Source organism: Physeter macrocephalus, chromosome 6 (genome assembly GCF_002837175.3).
Source record: "Physeter macrocephalus isolate SW-GA chromosome 6, ASM283717v5, whole genome shotgun sequence".
NCBI lineage: Eukaryota > Metazoa > Chordata > Mammalia > Artiodactyla > Physeteridae > Physeter > Physeter macrocephalus.
This window is the reverse complement of record NC_041219.1, coordinates 76712072-76723022: the sequence shown is the minus strand read 5'-3', so window position 1 is coordinate 76723022 and position 10951 is coordinate 76712072. Positions and strand designations below refer to the sequence as shown.

Below are 10951 nucleotides of genomic sequence, written 5' to 3'. Positions count from 1 at the left end.
ATGTTTATATGTATTCATCTTTCCGGAGTAATGTTCAAATCAGTTAAACATTTACCAAGAATCTTTGAGGCAAGATAGGATTAGTGGCTGGTGTGGGGTCTGGAATTAGGTTTTCAGGCTTTCCTCCAAGTTCTACCATTTAATAGCTGTGTGATCGTGGCTGACTTACTTAACCACTCCATGCCTTAGTTTCTTTATTTTAAAATTTAGGAGTTTGGGATTAACATATACACAGTACTATATATAAAATAGATAACCAACAAGGGTGTACTGTATAGCACAGGGAACTATATTCAATATCCTGTGATAAACCATAATAGAAAAGAATCTGAAAAAGAATATATATATATACATATACGTATATATGTATAATTGAATCACTTTGCTGTACACCTGAAACGAACACAACATTGTAAATCAGCTATACTTCAATTAAAAAATAAATTTTAAAAAAGGAAGAATTTTAAAAATTTAGAATAATGATAGTGTCTATCTTCTGGGTGTACTATAAGAATAAAAGAGTATGTGAAAGATGCAGAGGGCAGTATGATAAACACTGTGTAAAGCTTTCAGATTATTGCTCTGCACTGTGTTCTAGGACATGAGAGAGGAGCCTGAAGTCTGGATGGGAGTCAGACACATGAACACATTTTAATGTAATGTAGCAGGTGGTAGACAGAGGCAGAGCAGGGTGCTGTGTAAGTGCAGGCAGGTGACTGGGACCAACCCAAGCCTTCAAGAACCATTCTCTTGTAGACCTGAGTTCAGTCTGGAAGGATAAGGAAAACCTAAATTAGCCATAATGGCCAAAACCAAGAGCTGGCCAACTAAGAAGAAGTTGCGGTAGTTCTAGATGAGGTGATGTCCTTGACAGAGGCCCTGTTTCTGTTTTCTCCTCTGTTCCAGACTCTCAACCCATTGACCATCCTAGGTCATATGGTCTCGTTGAGGCCTCTCTAATTATATGGAGTGGTTTTGCTTGGCAATACTATGAATAATCTTACAGAATATCTTAGGACAGACCTTTGTGTTAGAGAAAATCCAAATTTCAGTCAGATTCCAGGGTTTCCAGCTGAGGCCTCCTGTCACAAAAAAGATCCCACCGAGTGATGTATTTTTAGGAGATACAGATGGAAGTTCCCCCTCACAGCTTTGTACTTTTATTGGCAAAAACCTCACACACAAAAGCACAAGAACCCAGCACTTGTGTCCCATCAGAGGTTCAGAGAGGGAGTAGTTTGTCCAAGACGAAATCGCTGTGAAAAGGAGGTGTCAGGTTTGAACCCAAATCTGATGTAAAAGCCAAGGAATACATATACTTCACCACACCTGTTTTTTGCTTTATGTTTTCTAACTTAAGCTACTCCCAGTATAAACAGAGAAAGACAGACAGACAGAGAGACAGAGACAGAATGAGAGATGTTCATAATCATAGCTGCAAGGTACATTTTCTTTAATTCTCAGAACAGATTATTCTGCTATCTAACCTGAGGAGAGGGTAAGTGCATAGCTTCTAGTGACAGCCCAGACTTTTATATTTTGGTACCAAAATAACACAATTTGATGAAATCTTTTCTTCCCACGCCCCCAAATCTTCAAAATACTTAGAAAGACAAAGCCAGCATGTTTTCTTTTGCATCCAGTTTGGGGTCTCTCTTAATCCCATTCATGAACTATTTAAGTGATCCGCGGACCACCAGTTAAGAATTTATGGCCTAGATCTTCTTCCCTCCCTGTAGGAAATACATTTCTCTTTCCTCCTCTCTGAATTGCTGAGCCAGAGAGATAAGCAGACCTCCCAGGGCAGAGCATGAGAGATGTTCATAATCATAGCTGCAAGGTACATTTTCTTTAATTCTCAGAACAGATTATTCTGCTATCTAACCTGAGGAGAGGGTAAGTGCATAGCTTCTAGTGACAGCCCAGACTTTTATATTTTGGTACCAAAATAACACAATTTGATGAAATCTTTTCTTCCCACGCCCCCAAATCTTCAAAATACTTAGAAAGACAAAGCCAGCATGTTTTCTTTTGCATCCAGTTTGGGGTCTCCCTTAATCCCATTCATGAACTATTTAAGTGATCCGCGGACCACCAGTTAAGAATTTATGGCCTAGATCTTCTTCCCTCCCTGTAGGAAATACATTTCTCTTTCCTCCTCTCTGAATTGCTGAGCCAGAGAGATAAGCAGACCTCCCAGGGCAGAGCACGTAAACCAGGGATTGGCAAATTCCTTCGTAAAGGCCAGACTGTAAATATTTGAGGCTTTGTGGGCCCTATGGTCTCTTTTGCAGCTGCTCTGCCATTGTCTCGGGAAAGAGGCCGACGACATCTATGTAAAAAGGTAAACACATTGATATGTCTGTGGCCCATCAGGCCGTAGTTCGTTTACCAGTGAAATTCTAATGTTTCTAGTATCTTGCGGTACCTTTTTGGTTTATCAAACGTTGACCAACTTCAGGAATGATTCTGACCTTATATTGACCTTGGTTGAAATCTCTGCTCAACTACTTACTCAGTCTGTAACCTTAGAAAATGGTCTTAATCTCTCTGAGCTTCAATTTCCTCATCATATGGGAGGTACAGTAATACTACCCATCGGATAGGTTGTTGAAAGGGTGAGAGGAGATAGCCCATGGAAATGGATGCTTAGCTCAGCGCTTGATTCAAAATGAGCCTCCATAAGCCCTGGCTAACCTGACTGTGGCATTGGAAACCTCAGGTTAAACAGGCTCACAATTGAGGAGAGCCATAAATTCTTACTTTCCTTTCCTGTTAACCTCTGGCTGAACATTTTTTTAAAAATGTTTGTTTTCTAATCAGGAATTTGGGGGTGATTCTCCTGACCTATTGTTCCAGTAATGCCAGCAAAACAAACTGATGTTCTACAGACTTGGAGAGATACCTGATAGAAGGGGCTTGATATCTCTGTTATTTTTCAAGTCTTCTGCAAACGAGAGGTGTGAGGGAGAAATGCAAAGTGCATGAATTAAGATCCTGAGTTCAAAGGGAGACCTTAATTCATAATCCTTGTTGTAGTTATTGATAGGATTTGGGATCCAGCCCCATAACTTACGAATCCTACATTTCATTATGGAGTAAATGTGTGTAAGGCTGCGCGTTCTGTTAAGACAGTTGGGACAACTCAGTCACAGCGTCCCAAAAGCACGCGGTTGAGGCTGACCCCGGAAGGAGGAGCAACCTGGCCGGTCAGAGTGACCTGGAAAGTTTTGCCTTTGGTCAATTGTTTATTTTCCTTTTTTCACGAACCGTTAATTGTAAAATGAGAGACTGGGAAAACGTAGCAGTAAAATATCACAGAGAGAACGTAAAGGTCAAAAACAACAATGGGAAAAGCAGTGTGTTCTTAGGATTTCAGTTACTCCACCCATGCCTGCTTGCGTGCTACAAATATTATTACTTCTATCCTGCCATCACTGAACGATGCCCTCATCTTAGCGAGGACGCTTTTCCACAGGCTGAACTCGGGTGAAACATAGTAGAGCAGCTATGCTAATCACCCAGAAGGGGGGACCAATTCCAATACATATGCCAGTTATATCTATGCTGAAATCAACGTTACTTTAAAATCTCTCTGTGCCATGCACTATTTAGTTCTGGATAGAAAAATCAGACACTTTCCTGTATAGAAATTGGATTTTTTTTAAAAGCCATTACTGTCACTCTGAACTTGGTCCTGGCCCCATGACCTAATGTACTTTGGGTAATGGCCATCTGACGTGTTATATTAAAATTCTAACTTAGTGTGTTAGCTGGTGAGCTTCACCGTAAGGTAATTGAAGGTGATTGATGATTTCACTGGAGCATCCAAATGGCAGCATTTGTAAATCTTTTGTCTTGGGTCAGTGGTTTCCTATAATGGGGTGAGGGAGATTCCACTGTTCAGGATATATATTTTCACTCAATCTACCTTGGAGGTACAGCTCTTCTGGCCCTCAGCTGTGCCTGTTGTTCCTGATCTCTCTGATTCAACTTTTCTAGAGAGTAAACGTCCTGCCTTTTGCTGGGATGGGGAAAGAGTAGAGGAAACAGTCACCTGGATGTGCCTGGTGGGGAAGAGGAGCTGGGGTCTAACTGCTCTTAACACAGATTTACAGCCCATCTGTTTCCAGCCACACCCCCACACACAACAAAACATCCTAGCTACTGCCGTGCATTTGACATCACCGTAACAGCTCTGTGTAAGTTGAAGTCTGCTGCTGTCACGTGATGTTGCCCTTGGGTTGGTTGCTAGCTACCCCACACTCCCTGCAAGTTCTCTCCTCTGGAGAGTTCCTCAAACACTTGGCCAGTGGGTTTTAAGTGGAACAGTCTTTGCTGGTCCTAAGTGACTGGGCTTTTTTTTTTTTTTTGCCTTTGAACATTTTAATTTATTTCTTTTTAAATTAAAAACAATTTTTTTCTTGATTTATAATGTTAAGGGGCTGTTATTTCAACAAAAATTCAACAAAGGTTACAATACCTTGACGTATGATCCTCACAGGTTTAATTGGTATGGAGTTCCCCTAGTGGTCTTACCTTTGAATTAAAAGTTAAATGAGGGCTTCCCTGGTGGCGCAGTGGTTGAGAGTCCGCCTGCCGATGCAGGGGACACGGGTTCGTGCCCCGGTCCGGGAGGATCCCGCATCCCGCGGAGCGGCTGGGCCCGTGAGCCGTGGCCGCTGAGCCTATGCATCCGGAGCCTGTGCTCCGCAACGGGAGAGGCCACAGCAGTGAGAGGCCCGCGTACCACAAAAAAAATAAATAAATAAATAAATGAAAATATGTCACCTAGAAGAGGAAGTGCATTTAAAGTTCAATTGCCCGGAAACTAGGTTGTTATCCTTTCTACTTCCTCTCTCTCATCACCTGCCCCACTCCAGCATTTAACCCATGTAGGTTCCAGGAGTTTTCTTTCCAGACAGCCCCCAAAGCCATCTACCTTCATCACTCCCCTGCCACCACCTCCTTGCAGGTGAGGGAACAGGGACTCTAGGAGGAAAGTCCTTGGGTCAGAATCCCGTCCCTGCCAGTTACCAGCTCTCTGATCTCGTGCAGGGTGACTTTGTGAGGCAGTTACAAACGACAGCATGTCTTCCTCCTTGTGTCATCTTCAATGCTTCAGTGTTACCCTTTGGGGCTCCCCAGGTATTCTGTTTTACCAGCTCGAGCACACTAACACACTCACCACTTAAGCAAAGTTTTTAACCTTTCTGAGCAAAACCTTTCCTTATCTGCAACTTGTAGAATAATCATACCTGTCTTTATTTTTTAAAAAATTAGCCCCGGCTTAGTACATGGGAAGCGTTTATCTCCAATAAACCTTAGTAGGGAAGTCAGTCTACAGTCATACCTCTTGTAATGATTTATTTTTATAGACAATCTCAATTTTTTTTTTTTAAAAAAAAGGAAGCCTATAAATGAAGGAAGGAAGGAAAAAACTGAATTAACCTGAGCTTGCCGGGTTGTTCCCCCAAAGACTCATCTCTTACCACATCCTGCCACCTCTGCTTCATGTGCAGTTAGCGTGTTTGTTTAGTTGTACACAGTTGTGTACAGCCTTCACTGTTTTCCACAGAAGCATGTTCAGTAGCTCATGTAATCCACAAATTTTGGAAGACTTGGCCTTGATGGATGCAATGGGCATTTCAAATACAGGTTCATGAAACTGTGAGTGAAACATGAAAGAAACTGGCAACATTCTTAAGCAGTACTCTTTGTTACTCATTTTTAAAAATTTATTAATTTTTAGGTCTGGAGTTCAGACTCTGCCCCACAATGCCAAGGTTCACTACAACTACGCCAATTTCCTGAAGGACCAGGGTCGGAACAGGGAAGCCATCTACCACTACAGAACGGCCCTCAAGTAAGCAGCAGATGGGTGTCAGCTGTTGTGTTTCTTAGGCCCTTGTTTATTTCGCTCACCCCTCCCAGTATTTGGGGGGTTGTTTGTTTCTCTTGACAGTGAACATCTCCTTGGAGGTGGTATAGATCTGGGACTCCAAGTCTTTTGGCTCAGTGTTTGAGTCTAAGTCTACCTTGCCTTTAACTTTTAGTGTTTTCTTGTAAAAATTTCCATTGCTACACATTATGCAGTGAAGTGACACAGTTGAATACACATATACAGACCAATAAGAGTTGGTTGTCAAAAACATATTTGTAAGTTCTTAGGATATTTACTCCAGTGAATTCTTCCCAGCTTAGGCTTCCCTCTTTACATAAATATCTAAGAGAGTTTCTATAAAGACATTGGAGTATAAAAATAAAATACTCTGATAATTGTATTAAAGAGAAGGAAAATGAGAAGACACTTGATTACCGTATTGGGAATATGTTAATAAGGTATGTATATACATAAATATATATACAGTATATGTTTTTCTAATGTTTTTAAATTTTTTTTAAATTTAAAATATGAACAGCCCTGACACTCTCCTTATACTCATCCACTGAAAGAGAATATACCAAACATGGCTTTAGAGATGACTCTTAAGGGAAATCCAAATTTAAGGTCTGCGTTACCAGCAGCTGTCTGCATTGCTCTTAGGTACTCTTTTAAATTGCAACTCTGACTTTCAAAGTAGTCTTCCCTAAGAGATCCCAGATAGTAAATGTATTTAACCTGGAACGTGTGGAGACGTGATAAGCAAACACAGCCTTGGAATCTCCCAATGTGGGCAAATCCTCTCCTTTATTGAATAATGTGAAGCTCAGGAGTTTTTCAAAGAGGTTTCCATGCCTCTGCAGTATGTCCCACATTTGGTTGAATTTTCTGATACTGTTTCACATTGGGACATGCTCTAAAATATGTGTACCAAACAAATCATACATTTCACTGAAGTTCCCTCTAAGGATTGTCTCAAAGCTTAGTGTGCAATTGTCATTCTTAAAGTAACTGACCTAATTTTTAAAGTTATCCTTTTGAACTGTGTTCTACCTAAGTATGTTGTTCATCAATCATATCTTTTAGGCTTTCGGACCTGTTATTTAGTATTCAATATGGCAAAAATTTTAAACTGTACACATCAAGTTCCCTACTAAATACTTTTCCAAAGATAACAAGAAATATAAGTTCAAGAGGAATAATTGTAACAAAGCTTTTTATTGAGGAAAGAAGTTTTTATTAAGAAATAGAAGACATTTTAAAAGATTTAATAAAGGATCATATTTTTCACTGCAAGCCAGTTTATGCACATATTAACAGTGCTTATCTCTGGTTGGTGAGATTATGGTTTAATTTTTTTCTTTATACTTTCTATTGTGCTTCAGACGTTCCACGATGAGCATGTATTATTTTTGAAATGAGGAAATGTTATTTTTAAAAAGGCATGCTCCCCCTGCCCCCCCCCAGCAAAAAAAACGTGATACAAATGAACATATTTACAAAACAGAAACAGACTCAGACCTAGGCAATGAATTTACGGTTACCAGCGGGGAAGGGTGGAGGGGAAGGATAGATTGGGAGTTTGGGATTGACATGCACACACTGCTATATTTAAAATAGATAACCAACAAGGACCAATTGTATAGCACAGGGAACTCTGCTCAATATTCTGTAATAACCTAAATGGGAAAAGAATTTGAAAAAGAGTAGATATATGTATATGTATAACTGAATCACTTTTCTGTACTCCTGAAACTAACCCAACACGGTTAATCAACTATTCTCAATATAAAATAAAAAATTTTTAAAAAAGACACGTTCCTTCAAGGGACATTTAAGCAAATAAAGTGTGTTTTGGCTTTAATAATTAATTAGTGTTTCATAATTTTAGGTGGCATTCTTAAAGGGAAGAAAAGAGCAGTAAGTTTGCCTGAAAAATATTGGTTGGAGGGAAGTATATCAGTATCTTTTAAAATTTGTTTCATTCTAACAGACTATTTTCTGTGAAGTTCAAACAGAAAAATAAGGCAGACCTTAAGGCACAGCTTGGGGAAAAGGTATAAATTAAGCAAAATGCTCCGGCAGCTGACCTTACAAAATTACAGTAGCTGGTTGGGACTTCCACTGTCAATAAAAATAAACATTTGCTTCAGCAACTGTGCCTGTGGAAGAAACTTCTCCCTTGAGAAATGGGGTAAAGACAATTAAAGCTAAACATATACTGCATAGTAATTAGTGAAATATTTCATCATCTCAGACCAGGCTCAAAATATTTCTGATTTAAAGTATCATCGTTTTTGTTATGGATACCTCCATGGAGAATTTTCAATGGATGTGGTGTTTTTTGCTGTTTTTGTTTTTAATTTAAGTAAATTGTCACTCTTTGTGTTAGAAAAGGAAAATACTGGGACTATTCATCATTTTGATGATTATCCTAGGTGACTGGAAGACTGCCCTTACTTGAATATAACTCTTTCTCTGTGGAGGTTGCTAACACAGGGATTCCTCCCCTCCCAACTGCTCTGCCCTACTTCACCTTTGGTGTATCTTGATGTTTTCCACATTTGCAACAGCAATAAAGAGAATGATTAGGGAAATGCAGGATTAAAGGTGGTATTATCTGAAATCAGCCCCAACAGTTCTTCACTCCTGTTGTAATGACTGTATAGATTCCAAAGGCAATGGTGAAATTAGTCATTAGGGTTGTATCTATACCGATATCTTTTTGGCTGGCTTACAGTTCTAAAAATAACACTATATTAAATTGGTAATTATATATGACACGAATATTCTTCTGCTTTTTAACTTTATTCTATTTTTTAAATGTAAAAATACCACTGACTGACTTCTCCATTTTGGTGCACCTCATGTATTATATTTCTGTAGTACAAGGGAGATCTCCCCTGAAAAATACTGCAGCTGAGGATACAGAGTCAGATTAAGACCCAAATCATCAAAGAAAGTTGTTAGAATACTTTCCTTAAATCCTCCGTAAACACAAATGTAAACACTCCTTTCCGTGAGGAGTGGCTCTCATATTTATACCTAATGGGGTGTTACAAAGTCTGGTATTCTTTATGCTGGAAAATCAGAACACCACTGGTGGAGCTACCATATGCCTTCACAGATTTCTGACCACTGAGTTACTCTCGACAAGGTTTCCACTATTTTCACCTCGTATGATGGGAGCAGAAATGTTACTGGAAGGGGGGCCCCTTCCCAGGCCCGGAACGGGGCTCTTGTCTAACACTCAGAAATGAATTGTCCGAGGAGGTACACGTGCGGACAAAGCAAAATACTTTATTGGGAAGAGGCGCCCGGGTGGAGAGCAGCAGGGTAAGGGAGCCCAGGAGAACTGCTCTGCCATGTGGCTCGCAGTCTTAGGTTTTATGGTAATGGGTTAGCTTTCCAGGTTGTCTCTGGCCAATCATCTTGTTTGTGCCCATATTTGGTCTGACTCAGGGTCCTTACTGGTGGTGTGCGTCTCTCTCAGCCAAGGTGGATTCTAGCATGGGGGTTTCTGGGAGGTGGGCAGGACATACTATGGCATCTCCTCCCTCCTTTCGGCCCCTCCTGAATTCTCCTGGTGAGTTTTTGGTGGCAGCACTGTGTTCCTTATCGGGACCTCCTGTTGTGAGACAACTCATGCAAGCACTTATTAACGTGCCTGGCCAGGGTGGGCGGTTTCGGTCAGTGGTTCCCTCACAGAAAATCCACCCAGCTATTCAGCTCTTCCTATACAGAAACTCCCACGAAATGACTCATTCAGTAAGCCCAGAAGAAAAGATAGTGACCCTGCCCTAATAAAGTGCAGAAGATATTGAATGTGTACTTGGCCGGTCGCTTGTTGATTACCTTAAAAAGCCAGTTAAAAGTTAAGAATCATAAAACAAATCATGTGTACTCTTGAATGTTTTATTGTACCCTAAAATTTTACGTGTATGTCCATTCACCAAGTCTTCTAATGTCAAACCAAGTTTTTTCTTTGAGTAAGAGTCTACTGATTAGAATCTGCAAAAAATACAACCACAGTTCATTTCTGTGGTGATCACTTTTAAAGTGGAATAAAAATGTACAGGCTATCTGAGACTTTTCTGATTTTTCTCCTCCAGCCTTTTACAATTAATCTTACATCGAATTCAACAGCAATTTTTTTGAGTGACTTCCCTTTTGGGAGTATTTCCAGAGTATTTTTTAGTTTTCATAAAAATCACAACTCTCTTTTTTACTTTTATATTTTATCAGTTTGCAAGGTATTTTATTATATTGTGCAATTGCAATAAACAACTAAAATAAATCTGTTAATAAGAACAACTGGCCCTTAGCAGTCATGTAGCTTAACTTAAGGGAGTAGAAGGGCCCGGGCCTATAGAGAAGGTTTATTATGTTATAGGCATCCACCAATATGTTTTACAGAGAATAGAGAACATCTGCAAATCTGATGACACCATTAAGAGACTTTTAAAAGAGTCTTCATTAGAGGCGATAGAGTCTCATGGAAATTGTTTTTCCTCTTGTAATTAGATTTCCTGCAGGGCTCAATTACTGGTTGGTTAATACGGCTGATCATCAAGAACTCTGAACCTGGGAATGAGAATAGAGTTCACCTTTGTTCAGGTGGATCAACAAAGTCTCTTCACTGGCAGCAGGAAGATGCCCCATGTTCCACTGAACATTTGTTCACTTAGGTGTCCTCTTCCCTCCAGCCTCCACAGTAAGCCCCCGCCATAGCTAGACTAGCTGATGCGCCCCAGGTGGTTGGATATCGGCCACGTGCAGGATTTCATCCTTATAAAAGGGCTGTGATCCTCAGTCACCCAGATAGCTATTTTCTTTTCACAGGTGTGCTTTCACATGAAATACACAGAAATCATCTAAGATGTCCCCCCTCCCATAAGTCCTATTGAGTAGGAGATGCATTACCCTGCCCTGAGGGAACTCAGGTGTGTTTGGGCAGCCTTGGTATCCTTAGAGGGGCCTTGTCCACTCCTGATGTATCTGCTGTTGATGTTTTTTTTTTTTTTTTTTTTTTTTTTTTTTTTGCGGCACGCGGGCCTCTCACTGTTG

At 40.3% G+C, this 10951-nt stretch overlaps 1 protein-coding gene across 1 annotated transcript in view; it reads left to right on the top strand.

Moving 5' to 3' along the window:
• The window catches only part of TMTC1 (transmembrane O-mannosyltransferase targeting cadherins 1), a 280165-nt gene that overhangs the window by 186929 nt on the left and 82285 nt on the right, over positions 1-10951 (top strand). Inside the window, exon 8 of the mRNA XM_028491139.1 lies at positions 5753-5866. Coding sequence (XP_028346940.1) covers positions 5753-5866 — 114 coding nt within the window. The remainder of the gene's footprint in view (positions 1-5752; positions 5867-10951) is intronic.